The sequence below is a fragment of the Pipistrellus kuhlii genome, unplaced genomic scaffold (assembly GCF_014108245.1).
Source record: "Pipistrellus kuhlii isolate mPipKuh1 unplaced genomic scaffold, mPipKuh1.p scaffold_m20_p_17, whole genome shotgun sequence".
NCBI lineage: Eukaryota > Metazoa > Chordata > Mammalia > Chiroptera > Vespertilionidae > Pipistrellus > Pipistrellus kuhlii.
Window position 1 is genome coordinate 21,071,042 of NW_023425482.1, and position 19,763 is coordinate 21,090,804.

General features: G+C 52.2%; 1 protein-coding gene across 4 annotated transcripts; it reads right to left on the reverse strand.

Annotated features, from left to right (window-relative positions):
* Positions 1–269: 269 nt before the first annotated feature.
* SLC9A5 (solute carrier family 9 member A5) lies at positions 270–19,617 on the reverse strand. Of its 4 annotated transcripts, none has more exons than XM_036441508.2 (16): positions 18,275–19,617; positions 14,785–15,087; positions 13,164–13,327; positions 12,891–12,969; positions 12,428–12,605; positions 11,640–11,860; positions 11,234–11,436; positions 10,915–11,004; positions 10,747–10,817; positions 9,883–10,012; positions 9,089–9,177; positions 8,802–8,928; positions 4,192–4,362; positions 3,652–3,718; positions 3,106–3,240; positions 270–1,637 (listed from the first exon to the last, which is right to left on the reverse strand). In XM_036441508.2, the coding sequence occupies exons 1-16, from the start codon at positions 18,465–18,467 to the stop codon at positions 1,177–1,179; spliced, it is 2,682 nt and encodes an 893-aa protein (XP_036297401.1). In that variant the 5' UTR covers positions 18,468–19,617; the 3' UTR covers positions 270–1,176. The 4 variants fall into 4 exon arrangements, with proteins under 4 accessions (XP_036297401.1, XP_036297403.1, XP_036297400.1 ...); XM_036441510.2 differs by having other exon boundaries at positions 3,652–3,721; positions 12,428–12,470; positions 18,275–19,615; XM_036441507.2 differs by having other exon boundaries at positions 3,652–3,721; positions 18,275–19,615.
* Between the last annotated feature and the right edge of the window lie 146 nt (positions 19,618–19,763).

Genomic DNA, 19,763 nt, shown 5'->3' on the forward strand with positions numbered 1-19,763 from the left:
TGCTGGCCTTCACCATTATGTGGACTCCCTGAGCCCATCGTGGTCATGGACTGCCTCTGCAGGCCCCTGAAAGGGGACAATATTGGGAAGGTCCAGGAGCGGAGGGAGGGAAGGTCGGAGGGCCCAACAGTCCTTCCCAGGATCCCCCTCCGATCTCTGCCCCAGAAGCTCTGGGGCAGGCAGTTGGAAGTTTCTATTTCCCTCACCAAATGCCCTTGTTGTCACCCCATACCCCTAGACACCCAGACACTTGGACACGGGACACCCACCCATCTGAGGGACGTTTAATGTAGCTTCAGTTCAAGGTATAAAACAGGGCAGGTTCTAACCCCAGGCAAGTCCCCTGCCACCCTGTCAGCCCCCAGAGCAGTGGAGCAGTGGCCCTGGCTCCATTCCTGTTTGGGAAACATCAGGGTAGCCACCGCCTCCCTTCCTTAGGAAACCAGATCCAAGGACCTGAAAGGTCCAGAGTTGGACACAGAGCAGCAGGGCCTCAGAGTGACCCTGGCTAAAAAGCAGCCCTGACCTGAAGCCTGGCCCAGCTCTGTGGCCTTCGTCCTGGAAAAGGAGGAGCGATCACCCCAATAACGGGCAGCACACGGAAGGAGGTAAAGCAAGAAGGGAAGACAGATCCCCAATGCCCTTAGAATTTTGGTTATAGGTAGCTGACAGAACAGGGCAGCAAAGCCCGAGGTTGAAACCTGCTCCACCTCCAACCTAAGCCCTCTGAGGACAGCCCTTGAGGAACCTCACTGCCACTGTCCTTGAGCTGGAGCTATGGAGGGGATGGAGGGCAGAAAAGGCCAGTGTCCGCCGAGGAATGAGGCATATCTCACTAAATGCCTTTGTGGTTTCCTTCCTTGCACTGGGGGCAGGAAACTGCCTAACGTGACCCCAGGAAGACCCTCTGGGGAAGGGACATCAGCAGCCCAAGCCTCTGGGCCCAGGCCCTCGCTCGGGGGAGGTGGCAGGAGTGAGAAGCAGTGGCGGTGGCTGTGAAAAGGGCCCCTTTCGGGACCAGCCCAGGAGACCCTTCTGACCTGCCCTTCAGGAGCCCAGTTGCTACTTCAGTTCAGGCCCCTCTGACCCCATGCCAGGCTGAATGGGCTCCTCTGTCCTTTCTGCGGGGACTTCCCACAGGGACCCCAGTCTCCTGCGCCCGCTGGAGTCCCTGGGCTACAGCCGGCCTCCTCTGTTGAACTGGATGCACCAGTGAGAGCTGGCGGTGCCTGGGCTAAGGTGCGACTGGTCCTCGTGTTGCATGAGGGGCTGCAGCTCCTGTGGCCGGGGGAGGTCAGCGCTGCTCTCGCTGCGAGAGCGGCCAGCCTTGGCCAGGCTCGGGGGAAAGGCGAAGCTAGGGCGCAGCTCAAGAGGGGCCTGGGGCTCTTCAGCAGCCAGCGGGCGGGGAGGCAGACGCGTCACAGTCGGGGCCTGGGTGCAGGATGGGGATGCCAGGCTCTCCAGGGACGAGATGCTCTGGTTCCAGCCCATCTGCATGTCCACGGGCACAATCTTGGTGGTTTCCGAGGATACGTAGACCACCAGGTCCCCCTGCCCACTCTTCCAGGGCAGCTCCTTCTCTGCACAGGTTGGAGACGGGGGGATGATACGTGGACTCGGACACACCTCAAGGCTCCCTGGAAACAGAGAGTACACACACACACTCAGTGCCAACACAATGGGATTCTCAACTATTACATTTTCATAAATAAATTCATTCCACGGTTGCCATGTTACATCCATTTGTGTGATTATTTGATGAATGCCTTGCTGAAGGGAAGCTCCACAGCTGGTTTTGTTCTCTGCTGTATCCCCAGCACCTAGCACAGGGCCGGGCACATAGTAGTTGCTCAACAAATACCTTTGAAATATGAAAGTAACTAAAGCAGGCCAAAACCGGTTTGGCTCAATGGATAGAGCGTCCGCCCACGGACTAAAGGTCCCGGATTCGATTCCGGTCAAGGGCATGTACCTTGGTGCGGGCACATCCCCATTGGGGGGTGTGCAGGAGGCGGCTGATCAATGTTTCTCTCTCATCGATGTTTCTAACTCTCTATCCCTCTCTCTTCCTCTCTGTAAAAAAATCAATAAAACATATTAAAAAAAAAAAAAGTAACTAAAGCAGTGAGCCAGGCAGGAAATCAGCTCTCACCCGACTTGCAATCTCAGGAACCACATCCTGCCAAGCCCCGTCCCAGGGTGAGATGGCAGCGAGGGTGAGGGAGATCTCAAGGCTCCAGCCAAAGGCTTTGCTGCTGGGAGCCCTGTCTGAGCACCCACCACAGCCCTCTGGTGGGGCCAGAGCCCAGGAGTGTGAGCTCATACAAACCTAATAGCAGACCAAAGCTGGGCCAAAAAAGAAAGTGGACATGAGCTGAAAAATCCCAGAATGCTGGCAGCCAGGATGGAAGGCTCGGCCCCTGTAGGACAGGAAGTCTGAGGTTCTGAAAGAGGAAACCTGGGAAAGAGAAGTTCTCTGGCCAATGTCAAGCACAATGCTTTGCAGATCAGTATGTGTCTGCTCATTGACAGAGCCCTGAGCAGCCCAACAAACTAGACTAGATTGAGTATATTTTAAAATGTACTGATACTGCCCTAGCTGGTTTGGCTCAGTGGACAGAGAGTCGGCCTTCAGACTGAAGAGTCCCAGGTTCGATTCCAGCCAAGAGCACATGTCTGGGTTGCGGGCTTTATCCCCAGTGGGGGGTGTGCAGGAGGCAGCCAATCAATGATTCTCTCTCATCATTGATGTTTCTCTCTTTCCCTCTCCCTTCCTGAAATTAATAAAAATATATTAAATTTAAATAAATAAATAAAATGTACTGATACTGTGATTGAAAATTAAACTGCTGAGGGATCCTGGACAAGTCCCAAGCTCTGGTTCTCTAAGCCGTTTCCCCTTCTTGGTCATTGTGAGGGTTTAATCAAATCACGTATGACAGGCGTCTGATAGGAAGGCGGTGCTCAGTCAGTGCTGGTTGGTGAATAGATGAGTGAATGGGGAAAGGGAGTTGTCTGGAGTAGAGACCGTGAGTGAAAGGGAGAAGCCAACGGCACAGCTCCGCCTTGCTCCGGAGGAGAGGGAGGCAGGGAGGGAGCCATTACCTGAGACCTTGCCCTCTTGCAGAACCTCACTGGTGGCCCGAGCCACAAAGATGATCCCCTCGTCGTCCTTCTCTGTCTCAGAACTGTCGCTCTCCTCCTCGTCCTCCTCAGACTCCACAGTTAAGATCACAGCAGCTGGACAGGGACAAGAGCTGAGTCGGGACAGCCAGCCCAGCAGCTGCCTCTTGGTACTGCGCAGGCCAGTTCCTTCTCCACCCAAGCAGAGCCCCCAGCTGGCAGAGGCACCTGCTTCTCCTCCGGCTGCTTCAGTGCTGGCCTGGGGGATGGGTGCTTGCAAGGAAGGGAAGAGGAGCTGCAGATCCCAAGGAGGCAAACTGGGCAAGCAGAGTCCTCAGAGGAAGCCATCAGGGAAGTCACACTCTCTAGCTTTCCCATCTTATCCTCTCAGCCCCAGGTTCCATCCATTGAAAACATGAGCATTTGACTTGGCTGGTATGGCTCAGTGGGTTGAGCATCATCTCATGTACCAAGAGGTCCCTATCCCTCCCATCCTCAGCCTCCCCCTCCCCCCCACTCCCTGCTTGCCTGTGTCCCGAAAGCCCAGGTCTCCAGGAGATTTCCCATTTGTAGCTGCAGTGTTAGCCACACCATTCTTCTAAGAAGAAAAAAACCCTAAGCCTCTGGTCCTGGCTCCAACCCCAACCCTGTTGTCTTCCTGACACAGCAGGGGATGGGCTCTGTGTCAATCCCAGTGGTTCCACCAGCCCTGGGCCCCCCAGGCAAGTATGGAGTCTGAGTAACCCATACCCCAGTCTGGGCTGAATGAGGGGATTATGGAGGTGGCCCCTCCAAGGAATCTGCCTTTCTCCTGCTCATTTCATTTCTGGTAGGAAGTCCTGCTGCCTCCCAGCAGGGGACTGCATGGCCAAGAAGCTGATCTCCCTCTGAAGGCCTCACCTTGCCCTTTGGGGGTTCCAAGAAAACGCAAAAGGGAACCCAGACTTCTGCTGCCACTAAGTCCCTGAGTATTATCTAACTGGGCTCCAACACTTGGGGGGGAGGGGGCTCAAAACTGCATGCCGTCCGTCTCCAGCCCCAAACCAGGGTCCCAAAGGAAGCACGTGCCTTCTTGCAGCCAGCCTTGCGGGGTCGCGGCTTGCTCTTGGCGAAGCAGATGTTGTGTTTGGTGGACTTGAAGGACTCCAGCCGCCGCTTCATGTTCTGCTGGAAGACCTCCTTGTCCTGCCGCTCCTGCGCGTCATCCAAGATGAAGTGGCGGCTGCAGCTGGCTTTGTACTGGCAATGACAGCCCCACCCTGCTGTGAGGCTGGGTGCCCTGGCCTTTCACAGGAATCCCAGGCCACAGCCTCATGGCCACCATAGGCCCTGCCAGCCCAGTTTTTCAAGAGCAAAACAAGAATAAAATAGGAATCCAGCCAGTCTGTGTCTTCAGTTTACTGGAGGAAAACTTCCTTTTACCCCCAAAACCCATTCCCCCCAAGTCTGGTTTCCCCTCTCACTACTGCCCTTCCCCAGTTCTCTCTGGTTTAAAGTGACCAGAAGCAGGGGTTACTATGAGACCATGGGGGGTACTTCTTTCTTTGCACCTCCAGTTATGAACCTGTCCACTTGCCTGGTCCACACGCCAGGCAAGTGGACAGGTTCTGGCTACACAAGACTCTCTCTCCAGGTGGGACTATCCAGCTGGCCATTCCTACAGCCACCTCCATGATACCTCGGGCAGCACTTTGAACTCCCCTCTCTCTCTCTCCTGACACCCCAAATCCTCTCAATACAACAACCACCGGTGCCCAATCCCACAACTGCTCCTTCCAACTTTTTCTCATAGAAACCCTACCACACTCGCCTAAGACTGCCTCCATCTCTGCCCTTGGCTCCGGCAGTCTTTTCGTTATCTAGTGGTCATCTCCCAAGTACTTCCACCATTCCAGGTCATCTGGCCTTGCCTCCCATCCCCAGTCTTCCCCTTTCCTATACCTCACATTTTCTGCTGCCCTGAACCAAATCTCAGAGTTCCCTGCAAGTCTCCCATCTGCCCTCCTCTACATACTCACCTAGAGGTGCCCCTCTCTCAGGAGGTAAGGGGAGGAGTCCTCGCTCTCAACCCCAGCCTCTGCTTTGCTCAGCTCATTCCTTGCTGCCTCCATCAGTTTCCCTGCTCCTGTTTCCTCCTCTCTTGCTTCTCCTATCCCTCCCTCACCACTGCCCCCTTACTTCCTTGGGAAAAAAAAATGTTTTTTTCCATTGATTCCACTGCCTCCCCTTTGCTGCCAGACTTTAATACTTTGATTGACACTTTCCCTCATACCCGTTATTCCCAGAAATACTACTTCAGGGTCTGCAACTCCCCAGTGCTACCTTCTACCTGGTCACCAGTGCCATGGCCCCTAGTTAAGCGCTGGCCTGACCTCTGTGCAGCAGCCAGTCCCACTTCTGCCCCAGGCATCCAGGACACCAGCTGTTACTCCAAGGGTTCCTTCTCTCTCCTCCTTTGCTGGCTCCCCCTTCTTTTCTTCCATGTGCATTCCTCACAGTGTTGTCTTTGGCTTCCCTCTCTCCCTTCTATTTACTCTCCCCAGCAAAAGTATCCATTCTTTTAGCTTCAGTTAGTCCAGGGATAGAGATCTGTGGTTTCCAAACACCAGCCATCAGACTAGCAGCATTTGAATCGCCAGGGGGAGATATTAAACACAGAGATTCTTGCCAGGCCAGTATGGCTCAGTGATTGAGGTTTGATTGAACCAGGAGGTCATGATTTGATTCCTGGTCAGGGCACATGCCTGGGTTGCGGGCTCGACCCTCAGTAGGGATATGCAAGAGGCAGTCAATCAATGATTTTCATCACTGATGTTTCTATTTCTCTCTCCCTTCCTCTCTGAAATCAATAAAAAATATATATTTTTAAAAAAAATTTAAACACACTGCCGAAACCGGTTTGGCTCAGTGGTAGAGCGTCAGTCTGCGGACTGAAAGGTCCCAGGTTCGATTCCAGTCAAGGGCATGTACATTGGTTGCGGGCACATCCCCGGTAGGGGGTGTCCAAGAGGCAGCTGGTCGGTGTTTCTCTCTCATCGACGTTTCTAGCTCTCTATCTCTCTCCCTTCCTCTCTGTAAAAAATCAATAAAAAATATTTTTTTTTAATTTAAACACACAGATTCTTTTTTGCATTTCATACAACAGAATCAGAATCTGTAGGAGGTGAAGTCAGGAATGTGTATTCCAGCAAACTCCCCAGGGGATTCTGATGTAGCCAAGTGAGGAAACCTGTGATAAAGACTGCTTCCAAATCTATCTCCAGCCCTTAACTCTCTCTTAAACTATAATTTTATATTTCTAACTGCATACTAGGCACTCTTGTCTCTCCTTGATGGTATTTCTGTGGAGAACATGAGGAATTATGTATTATGGTATAACTAAGTGGATTCGGAACTGGTTGAGTAACCATACCCCAAAAATGCTTGATCCATGTCAGATTGGAGGAAAGTCTTTAGAAGGATGCCACAGGGCTCTGTCCTCAGCTCTATCATGTTCAACATTTTTATGTTGACTTGGATGGACACAGAGTTAACAGGTTAGCAAATTTTCATATGATGTGAATCTGAGCGGATATTTGGTGGCAGACATGGGATCCAAACAATGGAATGATGGGCTAAATCAAATAAGATGACATTTAACAGGGATAAGCACAATCTTACTCGAGGTTGTTGTTTTTTTAAATTATGCAAGAGCAGGTTGGACAGACCCCACTAACCATCTTACACACATATATCCATAGACAACCAATCATTATGTACCTCCTGATGTGAAACAGTAAGAAACACATAGCATATTATTGAATGTTCCTAGAACATGACCACACTTCTAGACTTCACTACCAGGATGCATAGAAGAGGGAGGAACAAGTTAAAAACCACCACTGAAATATAATCAGCAAAATCTGTAAAATGGAAAATTCTCTGAGACAAAGAATCTAGTTTCTTCAATCAATAAATAACAAGGAGATAAAAGGAAGGAGAAGGAAATATTATAGTGTGTTTTTTTTTTTTAATAAAGAGACAAATTTACCAAATGCAATGTGTGGACTTTATTTGGTTCCTGATTTAAACAAACCATCTGGAAAAAGATATTTAGGAGCACTGGATATTTGATGTGAGAAGGAATTATTGTTAATTGTCATAAGCGATCATGGTAGTATGTTGTGTGTTTTTTAAGAGAGTTCTTGCACCTAGATACATACTGAAATATTTAGAGATGGTATATGATATGATATGATATGATATGATATGATATGATATATGATATGATATATAGAACTTGCTTTGCGACAAAGTGTGGATGGGGTGTGGGGGTCCAGAATATAAGATTAAAATTATGCATTGATAATTACTGGAGCTGGGTAATAGATGAGTTATTTTATTCTCTCTAGTTTTGTGGATGAGTGAAATTTTCCATTAGAAAAAAGTAAACAAGTCCGGCAGGCATGGCTTAGTGGTAGAGCATTGGCTTGGTCCCTACAGGAGGCAGAGAGGGTGTGCCTGATCAAGGCTTGATCCCCAGGAGACAGGGGTGTACAAGAGGCAGCCAATCAATGATTCTCTCTCATTATTGACATTTCCATGTCTCTCCCTCTCTCTTCCTTTCTAATATATATATATATATATGATAAATTAGATGAGATAGGGTTAAACTCCCATTAACTGAAGAAGATACTGGGGGTTGTCTGATTGTAAGAACAATATGGGGCCGCAGGATGGGGAGCCAAAGCTGAAAGGATTCTGGGCTACAAGAAGAGAATGGCAAGTTCTAGAACTAGAAAGATAAGAGAGGCTCCATGCCCTGCCACAACTAATGGCAGCTAGAATTGCTGCTTGTGGGCCTGTTTCTATGGCCAGAGAAGACACAGCAGGAAGAAGAAATGCTGGCCTCAGGGCGGAAGGCCTGTGGAAGGGAACTGCCTTGAAACCTTTGAAAATATATTCTGCAGAGCTACGGGGAGTTAAATCAGGATCAGTGGGAGCAAAGTTAAAAGGAGGCCAATTCTGTCTCCACGGTAGAAACAGCCTTGACTGTTAAAACTGCCAGAAATAGTAACAGCTGGCTCCCCCATTTCAGGCAAGTTCAAGGTAATGGCTTGCTGCCCCCTTGTGGGGCTGTGATAGGTTCCCTCCAGGATGGGGATGGCCTTTCCAGCCCCCAAACTTCACAAACAACCTGCACCTAACTAACTCACGTTACCTAAACTAGTGCCTGCTTCCCCAAGCTAAGCTGGTCTCAGCACTCCTGCTTCTGCCTGTGACGGACCCCCATCAAGCCCTCTGTTCTCCATCTCCTTCTCTCCCCCCCGGGGCCAATCACCCAGTCCTCTGCTCCTCTCCCTTTCCACCATCCAGCTCTCATCCCGTGTAGCACTCCAGCCTCCTGACGAACTCGCTCAGCCTCTCCACTGGCTCACGCAGCCTTTCAACTCACCCCTTCCTATTCGATCTGCCTTCTGCTAGCAGAGAAGACATCTTTAAACAGTGCTTGTATCAGACCAGCCCTTACTCAGAAAAGAAAAGCTGAAAGTTATTACTGACAAGATGAAGCCCCCACTCTTCAACTGGGCATCTATAACCCTCCCACAGCTGGTGCCAACCACCTCGTGAGCCTGCGATCATGGCCTCCTCAGACCACCCTCCCCCCCTCAGCACTCTGACTCCCTGGCTGCTCTCACCCTGCGGCGCGGCTTGTAGAGGCCTCCACAGAGCAGGTGGTGCATCACAGCATCCTCACGGTCCCGGCCACTACGTACTGTGTCAATCACCTGCAGATCCAGACACGCTCCACTGCCGCTCTCCCTCCTGCAAGAAGCAGGGGACCCACGTGCTGGGGAAGGGCCAGGAGGCATGGGCTGGGGAAAGGGCAGACGCAGAGGTGCTCACAAACTTCCCCAGAAGTGATTCGGAGAGAGGGCCCCAGGGAGAGGAGCTTGGGGAAGGGGAAGCAGGCCCAAGGACTTACAGCAGGTTGGTGACAGAGGTCTCTGCCACAGAATTTCGGCTGGGCATCGAGGGCAGAGTGAGCCCAGTGGCGGATAAGACGTGGCCTCCCTGGAGGGACCAAGACGAAGGTCAGCAGACAATCAGATTGAATGTGTCAGAGGGCAACAACAAAGATAACCATAGTTAACATGTTCTGTTGATGGTCAAGGTTCAACTTTTTTTTTTATATAATATATTTTATTGATTTTTCACAGAGAGGAAGGGAGAGGGATAGAGAGCTAGAAACATTGATGAGATACATCGACCAGCTGCCTCCTGCACACCCCCTGCCAATGTACATGCCCTTGACCGGAATCTAACCTGGGACCTTTCAGTCTGCAGACCGACACTCCATCCACTGAGCCAAACCGGTTTTGGCTCAAGGTTCAACTTTACCTAATGAATCCTCAAAACTCTGTGGCCCGGGGCACTCTTATTTCCACTTTCTTACAGTTGAGGAAACTGAGGCCCAGAGAGTGTTAAGTGACTTACCCAAGGTCACAAGCCTAGTGATAAGAATTGAACCACATTTGAGATGAGAGAGGGTTGAACTATCAACCAGAGTTTAGCTGACCCCCACCTTTCTCTGCTGTCTGCCCGACTCTGAATGTCAGCATCAGGCCAGGCTGGTTTCTGCAGCTGCCACTCCACAAGATCGTTGAGTCTGCTAGGAATCCCTGACTTACTGGCTCAGGGCCTGGCTGCGGTCAGTCACCCCTTCCCGCCTCGGCCTCCCAAAACCACCTGCTCACCCACCACAGGTTGCAGACCCACCTGGTCCACAAAGCTGATGGCATCTCGGATGTTGAGTCTGTAGTACACATCCCAGATCTGGTCCTTGATGCGGTAGGCCGACCGCCGCATCAGCAGCTGACTCAGGTACTTCTTGTCAAACTGCTCCCACCTGCAGAGGATGCCAGGCCCAGCCCTGAGTGCCATTCCCATGGCCCGGCCAGCTGGCCCTTCCTCGAATGGGGCAGGGACACTACCAGTGCTGGCCTGGCTCCCTTCGTATGGGCCTCAGGCAGGAAAAATCTTGACGCTAGTCATGGCCCTTACGGAAGTTATTGTGTTATGGGAAAGCCTGCCGCTAACTGAAGTTAGTACAAATAACTGTAACACTACAACTGTGACAAGAACCACAAAGAATTAATTACTGAGCGTGATAAGGATCTGTCCTAGCAGAGGCCAGGGACAGCCTCCCTCAGGACTTGATGGCTGTGGTGAGATCTGAAGGATGAGCAGCGATTAAGCAGGTGAAAGGGAGGCGAGGAAACGTTCTCGTAGAGAGAACTACATGTGTACACGTCCCAGTGGCCAGGGTGGGAGGAACAAGGTGGGTCCTGAAGCTCTGAACCAGGATCCATGTAATTAACAGGCAGATGGTCAAAGACAGAACAGAGCACAATGAGGTGGAATCCAGCAGGTGCCAGACCATGCAGGGCCAGGCAGGCCTCACTGGGGGGGGAGGACCTGTCTTATCCTGAGAATGCTGGGATGCCACTGAAGGGGTTCAGGCAGAGGTCACCCAGCCTGAGCCCGCTGTGTCCCTTCTCAGGAGGGTGGCACATCCCCCATGCTGCCCTGGCTGGTGGGGCTGCTGCTGCTGCTGAAGGAGCCTCGGGGCAGCTCCCTCACCTGTCCCTCCAGTAGTGATAGCCATGGTGCCCCACAACGTCCTCCACTGCAGCCAGAATGTGGTCAAAAGTCTAGAAGGGGGGTGGGTAGGGGGACTGGATCAGGACTCTGCTCAAAATAGGAAAAGGGAGAGAGGGGCAGGTGGAGGGATGGGGTGCTGGTACCCACGTGCTCATGCAGCTCCTGGTTCAGGGTAGGTTTGTGATGCTCACTCCTCTTCACTTTCAGCCACTTGACTAGTGGCTTGATGGTCAGGCCCTACAGACAGGCAGCAGGTGAGCCCTGCCCTACCTACCTAGTTCCCTGATGGGTTTCTCTCCCCATAATTAGGCTTCAGCTTCTGTATCCTGACCTCAATGCATTCAAGGTCTGGGAAAGGAAGGCCCCTTGTACCCCCAACAGGAAGAAGAGCCGCGACCCCAAAGGCTCCAAGCCTCCCCCAGGACCTGCCACGCCCTCTCCCAACCAGCCTTGCGGGCTCTCCCACCTGCACGATGACTGTGAAGAAGACCACCACAATAGTGGTGGCCACAAAGTAGTCCTTGGCAGGGACCTTGGTCTTGTCCAGTAGGATGACGAGAGCGAAGGCCACAGCCCCCCGCAGGCCCCCATAGGACATCACCACCTGGTCAATCTTGTCCAGAGGGACCAGCCGGAACTGGTTCAGCACCCACGTCTGCAGGACTACACCTACAGCAGGAGGGAGGCCGGTAGGAGCAGGGGATTGGGAGTGGAGCGCACTGGCAATGGATGGCACCAAATATCTGGGCTAAGGTCTGACAGGGGCTGGGAGGGGATCGCAACAAGGGGAGGCTTAGGAATTGGCATGGATGTGGACTCAGATTGGGAGATGAGCTGGGGCACGGGCAGGAAGGAGAGCGGGAATGCAATACCGAGAGCTCGGAAGAACAGGATGAAGAAGAGAGTGCCCAGCACCAGCCCAGAGTCCCAGGCCCACTTCGAAGAGTCCACAGCTGAGATGCCAAGCAGCATGAAGATGACCGTCTCAGCGCAGCTGGCTAAAGTCTTCATTGTGTATTTGACGGTGGTGCGTGACTTATGGGAGATGTTGGCCTCCACATACTTCTTACAGCCCAGGCCACACATAGTCACCCTGGGAGAAGGATGGAGAGTCAAGGCAAGTGAGAGGGGGTCGCAGGAGGCACAGTTCTGGGGTCTGAACATGCTATAGGAAGAGGGTGTGGCCCATCACAGGAAGTCACACTCTCCCGGCCAGGAGGCATAAAGATCCTCCAAGAATAGCTAGAGGTGGTCCTAGGATAAGGGTTCATATCTCCAGGCTTCCTGCTCAGTGCCTCTTAAAGGGGTAGGTAGGAGAAACATACTCTGAATAGCACACTTTCTGAGGCACCTTGGGGACTGCTGTGGCCATCCCAGCCAGTGGCACCAGGTCTTGAAGCCAATTCCACCTCAGCCCACACCCCACAGAGTACTTCAGGTGAGGAAGATTGGGTTTTGGGGTCCCCGGGAAAATTCTGGACACAGATCCTGGAACGTTACCTGAGGATTATGATCTCCCAAGGGGAGTTTGAGGCTCCCGCTATCCTAGGGGTTGAGGGGAACCGATGGACTCCTCAGGGCCCTGCATCTGTCCATATAAGGGCCAACCCTCTCCAGTGCCCCCTCTCAGCTGCCTGCCTGCGAGTTCCCCAGGACTCACGCAAGAATGGCGGAGAGGGAGGCCATCTCAGCAGTGAGGTAGGCTGCATAGGCGAGGAGGAAGACCAGCAGCGGCTCGATGATGCGGACCCGCTTGGTGAAGCGTGTAGTCAGGGCCAGGAGGAAGGCAAAGACTAAGCCCACGGCTGCCCCGCCCAGACTGACCACAAACAGGGAGGCTGGGGGAGGAGTGGGTTGTCAGCATGACCCCTGGACCAAGCCTGGGTTGACAAGACTACTGCCTGGCAGGGAGTGGAGGAGGATGCCCACTACACTTCCCGGGGGAGCAGGATCCCAAGAAAAGACCCTCCTTCTTAGGTCCTCAGGGCCCATTTCCCCTTAAAGGAGGGAAGGGAATGAGGTGGCCTGAAAAACCTCCTCTGCCCTGATGCAGTGGGGACAGGAATGCAGCAACCCAGGGGAGGCAGACCTGCAGTGCCAGCCGAAAGTGGGGAGATACTGACCGACTCCCTTCAAGTAGTCAGTGGCCCGCACGTTGGCAGAGCCCATCGCCACAAAGGAGTTGCAGACCTTGTACAGCACCTGAATGAGAAAAGGAGAGTCAGGAATGAGGGGGAGGCAGCAGGTGGGACTGCTGGGAGAAAGTGAGCGCTAAGACTGTATTTCTTCCCCCAGGGGATCTGGGGTGGGGAGAGGGTCTGAGCCTGCTCATACACCCAACTAGTCAGAGCCGGAGGGTCTGGGATCAGGAATGGCAGCCCGCTGAGCACGCTCACCACGGTGACTGCATCGTTGAGCAAGGACTCGCCAAAGACGATGATAAAGAGAGTCTCATTGACATGCACCTCCTCAAAGACAGCCAGCACAGCCACGGGGTCCACTGCTGAGATGAGGCTCCCGAACAGCAGGAAGTCCAGCAAGCCAGCCTGCACTCTAGGCGCTTTCAAGGGACAGTAATTGGTGATGTACTGAGTCTCCTCCTGCATTCCCTGTGACAAGCCCAGACTCCACCCCAGGGTTAAAACAAGGACACCCAGAGAGGACCTGGGATGATAGAGAGCATCAGCCTGCTATTCAAGAGACTTAAGCCCTAAGGCCTGGTTTTGCCACTCACCAGCTCTGTCATTGTCACATGACCTCTTAGCCATGCCTCCTCCTGTGCCTACCTCACAAGACTGCTGCAAAAATCAACCCAGGAGACTTAGAAAGCTCTACGTAACCTGAAAAAGCTGAAGTGGCGCTGACAATAAACACTGCAGCAGCACTAATCATAACCACCAGCAGGTGAAAACTGGCTGCTGACTGGCTTTATCGGGGAGAACAAAAGAGCGTGCTTTCTCCCACACCCTCGGTTCTCAGCCTAAGGGATGTGACCCTCCCCATTCTCAGCAGGAAGGGAAGAGGCTGTCCATCTATGAGGACTGAATAGGAGAAGCACCACAGGTGAGACTTGAACATGTCAAGTCTCTGTGAGCCTCAGTTTCCTCGTGTATCTATTGGGAATAATAACAGTATTTTCCCCACAAAGTTCTTCAGTTAGCCAGTGCCTAATGCATTAAAGGTACCCTATTATTAGGATTATTACTAATATTATGGTCTCATGTCCTCCCTTCCTTACAGCTCAGGGAGTTCACTGACCCATGAGGAAAACCAGGGTGGAGTCCTCACGTGGAAATTGCAAACTTTTCCTTGCACCTCGGAAGAAGGCTGAATTACCAACATCCAAAATTAAATGAAAAAAAAATTTTTTGGGGCGGGGGGCAGGAAATGAGGAAGAAGGGAGCAGGTCACAGCAGCCTGAATGCAAAGAGCCTCAGTAAAACGGACCTCTCCTGCTAAACTTGGACCTGACATTTAATAAGTTTAAGGGCCTCTATTTCTTCACCCATTAAATGGGATAAATTATATCTCAACAGGGCTGCTATAATGAGTCAGTGGGATAAGTAAAGCGAACACCCAATGTAGTATCTTGCATTTTGTGAATATATACTATGTATTTATTACAAATAATAAAATGAGTCAGGATGGTAGGCCCTCAAAAAAATGGTGAGCTGTGCCTCAGGGGAACAGGGCTGGCAAGTGGCAGACTGGTAACAGGGTAGGAGGCAGCAGGGTAGGAGACACAGGCTTCCCAGCCACGGCAGCCCACACACAGCTGGGAGTCAGGTCCCTGATTATCTGTCATGTTGTAGGAGCCCAGATTCAACTGGCAAAGGCCTAAATGAAGACTTGAGGGCCCGTCTGGAGCAATGCCTTATACTCCAGGTGGGAGGGACCCAAGATGTAGCTCTCCGGTATGGCTCTTGCCAACTTGGGATCTCCAAAGCTGGAGGAAAGAGTTGGATCATGAGTCTGGCAAAACCTCCCTCTGCCAACTCAGGTCTTAGTGTCACTCACCCACAAGTCCAGCCTGCTGCAGGCCCCAGAGGGCAGCACCTGTTGTGAAGGCATTCCAGAGTGTGCCCACCACGGCATAGGTGAGGATGGCACCTAAGTTGTCAAAGAGCAGCCGGCTTGGCATGAAATAGCCTGAGTCTAGCACGATAGGAGGCAGAAGGAAAAGGAAGAAGGTGCCTGGCTCCAGCTGGTACTCAGCTTTCTTGGCCACAGCCAAGACAATGCCTCCAAGCACCAGTCCCAGTAAAATCAGCAGGCAGCTCTCGGGGACCACAGATGTCACCTTCCGAGACAAGTGGAACACTGCAATGCAAGAAGAGGGCCAGAAGTTTCAGCTCACAGGACAGACACACACACACACACACACTGTCCAATCACCTCCCAGTCTTAGAAGGTTATCCAAGGTCAGGACCCCTGACCCTGGGACCAAGGAAGGAGAAAAGAAATGCAGGACTCCTAGAATCTCCAACCTTGCAGGGCTACAAAGTTGTCTATTTCTTGGTGCTCCTACCATGGTAACCCACACCATTGCTTGCTTTTTCCATTTCCAGAAATTCCCCCTCCTCTCTACTTCATATTCAGGGGACCTCACCTTTCTCCGATTCCCCTTATTCAGCACCATTATTTGAACCTCAGCAAATGCTACTCAATATACTTTTATGTATAACATAGGTGTAAAAATCAGGACCTCTGGAGCCAAAGTGCTTGGGTCCAAAGCCTGGCTCCTCTATTTACTAATACTTCTGTGACTTTGGAGCAAATATCTTCACTTCTATGGCTTTCAGTTTTTTCAAGAATAAAATGGGAATAAAAGAAGTCATGATGCCATAGAACTGTTGTGAGGTTTAAATAAGACAATCTAGTCAAAAATACTTGGCCCAATGCTTTATAAATGTTACCTATTATTATATTACCGTGACCTGTCTCTCTAACTAGACCATAATGAATATTATACCTCTTAGGAGCACTATGCTAGTCCAATGTGCTTTTCATTAAAAGGCTCACCAAGGACTCAGTACTTTAAAAAGTATTGGGTTTGCCAAAACCGGTTTGGCTCAGTGGTAGAGCGTCGGTCTGCGGACTGAAGGGTCCCATGTTCAATTCCGGTCAAAGGCATGTACATTGGTTACAGGCATGTCTCCAGTGGGGGGGGTGCAGGAGGCAGCTGGTCGATGTTTCTCTCTCATCAATGTTTCTAACTCTCTGTCCCTCTCCCTTCCTCTCTATAAAAAAAATCAATAAGATATTAAAAAAAAAAGTATTGGGTTTAACCATCAGAAGATCTACAATTCTGTCTCTATCACTTTCTAATTGTGTGATCTCAAGCATATTATTTAATTTATCTGAACTTCAATTTCTTCTCCTATAATATGGGGGAAATACCCATTACACAGGGTGATGATAAAATGATATAGTGGGAATGTGCCTAGTAGGATGTTGGATAAATACCTGGTTCTCAAATGTTAATTAAATATGGCTCTGAGGCAAAATAATAACAGATCTATCTCTAGGAAAGAGAAGGTGGTATGAAATGGGTCTCTAACATTATTTCCACTTCTACCTTTGCCTCTAAAATAAGTTCTTCTAGCTTTCTGTTGGTCCCTGAGGCCATGAGTGAATACCTCTGTCCAGGCAATCCCTTGGGGTGGTGGGTAGTGGGGTAGGCTTCCATATTAGCCTGTGTGAAATTCAATGCCAAGACAGTGCCCTTTGAAAGCCTCTCCCGCAAAGAACCTAGGACAGTGCCTGGCACATAGTGAGATCTACATTAAGATTTGTTGAGCCTAGCAGGTGTGGCTCAGCTGTTGAACATCAACCCAGGAACCAAGAGGTCACTGGTTCAGTTCTGGTCAGGGCACAAGCTAGGGTTGCAAGCTCAATCTCCATTAGGGGGCAGGCAGGGGACAGCTGATGGATGATAGAAACATCTCTCATTGATGTTTCTATCTCTCTATCCCTCTCCCTCTGCTCTCTATAAATAAATAAATAAATAAATAAATAAATAAATAAAGCAAGTATATTTTTTAAAAGATTTGTTGAATAAAGCAGGGGGGAGATCTTCTAGCAATGAAGCTGGAGGAGGGTATTCCAGAACATTCTGACATTATGCTTCTTTTTCCTCCTTGTTTGTTTGTTTGTTTGTTTGTTTTTTACTGATGTCTTCTCTTACCTCCAAAGGAGGTGTCATCCAATCTAGGAAAAGAACTATGATTTATGGGGGATACTACAGTCATTGCTATAAGCCTAAGTAAGACAGGAACTCTCCACAGCTCACAAACTTCTCAGCAAACCCAATTCTTGGCTCCCAAATCTGAGGCTCCTCTCCCCTTGCTCTCCTTGCTGCTGGGCTCTAAGCTTAAATTCAGTCATAGATCTCCCACAGACTACCTTTGGTTCCCTCCTCTCTTCTCCTCTAGAAACCCTATTCCGCTATCTCCAGAGCATGCATCAACCCCAGCAATTCAATACCCATCACCAAAGCCTGTCCTCTGACAGAACTAGGCTCCCCGACAGCATTCAAACCCCCATTTTTCCATTATCAATGGGCTGCCACAGCAGAGTGGAGAGTTCTTCAGTTCCTGCTCAGCCTCCCTCCTCTCAGCTGTGTCCCTGGGGGAGGAGGGGGCAAACTGGAGTCTATGTGATTCCTACATGTACTGGTGAGATTGGAGTACAGGCTGTGCCAGCATAGATGGGGAGCGAGTAGCAACACAGCTATAATTAGTCACCCCCACAGCAGAGTCTGAACAACAGGGGAAGGGAGGAGGGTCTCTGGTGGGAGGAGGGACCACTGGCTGCTCAGAAGTAGGGAGGAGGGCGGCAGAGCTGCACTGTTCAAGGAAAGGATTCTGAAGCATAATCTTCAGTGTTGGGTAGACTGAAGGAGGGCAGGTGTATGAAAGCTTCTAGTGCTGGCAGCACAGAGTAAGGCCCCAATAAATGGAAGTTTCTTATGCCCTCAAGTGGGAAGAGACTGCAGACCTGAACTTGAAGGGCTGGGGTGGGGGCCCACAGCTAGGCACAAGGAGACATCTTTAGGGGACTAGAGGAAAAGTGACAGGTTAGTATCCCGAAAGAGTGGGACACTTGGACCTGGTCTCCAGGGAAAACTGTTCTTCGGGACCAGGATGCCTGGGTTCCCCCAAAAAAAACCCACCATCCCCTCAATGTCCCCTCATGTCCTCACCACTGCCAGGGGTTTCTAAGGGCTCATTGCAAGGGAAAGAGGGGAGCAGAGAGGGCAAAGGAGTCTAGGGATAGGGACGTAGAGAGCTCGGGCAACCCCTGCAAAAGGCAAATCCTCAGAGCTCCCACGCGAGGAGAAGGGGAGGAGGGAAACCCTCAAGAGGCAACGCAGGAACTCCGTGAGAGCCCGGATTGTGGAATCTCAACCCAAGTCCCAGCACGGTGCCAGGAGCCGGCCCTGATTTGGGAACTAGGGGCTGGGGGTGGGTCCGCTGCCGGCCGGCACCCGAACCTACGCACTCACCGATTTTGGCCAGGCTGGCCACCAGGATCCACAGCGCTACCAGGTAGGGGGCCTCCACTTCGTGCCACTGCCAGCGGAAGAGCACCAACCCTGGGAGAGGCTCGCCCGGAGACCCCGGCTCCTGGGTGGGTTCTTCGGCCGCCGCCGCCCCCGCCAGGGGCAGCCCCAGCAGCGGCAGCGCGGCGCGCAGCATCCTGCCGCCTGCCTGGTCGCCCTCCCGGCCCCGCGCGCAGCCGGCCCCGCGCCGCCGGCGCCGCCGCCGCCCCCGCGTCACAGGCACGTGGGCTGCGCTCCCCCCAATCCCGGATCGGATACCCCCCAAGCCAGGTCTGGACTCTGAGATCCTGTCCCGGGCGTCCCGTCCGTCCTCAGGCTCCCCGGGCTCCTCCTGTCTAAACCAGCCTCAGCTCTGGAAATTCTCCAGTGCAGCCAGCCCTCCCCCAGGTCCCGCAACCTATTCCTCTCCTCCCGCCTCCCCAAAACCTTCCCCGGCTCGGGTTCGCGCTGGGAGCGACCACAGCACTCCCGAGTCACCTGCTCGTCCCACCCACGGGAGGTGGCAGTCCGCCGCGGTGGGGCCGGAGGGGGGGGGGGGACGAGACCCAGGCAAAAGGGCGGGTCTCCAGAGCGAGTGCCACCCGGCGGCGATAGCTGGCCGCTGGTGCCAAGGCCACGGCCGCCCCGCAGAGCCCGGGACCCCCTTTGGGCCGCAGACCGGACCAGAGCTGCGCACGCGCACTGCGCGCTCCCAGAAAGCCGTGATGGACAGCGCTGTCCCCATCGTCCCGGAAAACCCGAGGCCCAGACCGGGCCCCGCTCATTCCAGGCTGAGGAGGAGGCCATTCCCCTCACCTCCCAAACCGAGGGGCACCGTTCCTCTTCGTTTCCTTCCTACTTATAGGGAGCTCTGAGCTCTCACCTTTTCCATGAAACAAGAGGACACATCCTCTTCCCCTAAAACTATGGAAAGCACAGACTACCAATTCCCCTCAAACTTAAGAGGGACCCACCCAACGTTTCCCCCAAATCTGAGGGGCACTGGGCTCATCGCGTCCCAAACTGAGGAGGACCGTCTCCCCTTCTCATTCAGGTTGAGGGGTGCCCATCCCACTTCTCCAAAACTGAGGGAAACATGTTCAAACCCCCTCCTCAAACTGTGTCATCCCATCCTTTCCCCGGAACTGGGGAGCACCGCTCCCTCTTCTCCCCACAAGTAAAGGAAAAGGTTCCACCCCACCTCTTCCTTCAAACGGAGCGGAATTTATTTTCTCTTCTTGCTCCAAACTGAAAAGGGATCCCTCTCATCGCCCTGCTTCCCCAAATGAGAGGATCCCATCCACTCCCCAAACTAAAGGAGTCCCAGGACCATCTCATCTCTAAACTGAGGGAGACTAGGCTAGCTGGCCACCGCATGAGGAAATTTCCGCCCACCTGCCCTCCCCACCCCTCAAAGGGGCGCAGCCTCGCTGCTCCACGCCCAGAGAAAGCC

Coding starts and splice junctions, on each gene's coding strand:
- SLC9A5 (XM_036441507.2), bottom strand. CDS start 18,467: ATGCTGCGCGCCGCGCTGCCGCTGCTGGGGCTGCCCCTGGCGGGGGCG. Junction 10,818..10,914: donor ACCAGGAGCTGCATGAGCAC/GTGGGTACCAGC, acceptor CCCCCCTTCTAG/ACTTTTGACCACATTCTGGC. Junction 3,241..3,651: donor CCTGGGCTTTCGGGACACAG/GCAAGCAGGGAG, acceptor GTCCCTGTCCAG/CTGCTGTGATCTTAACTGTG.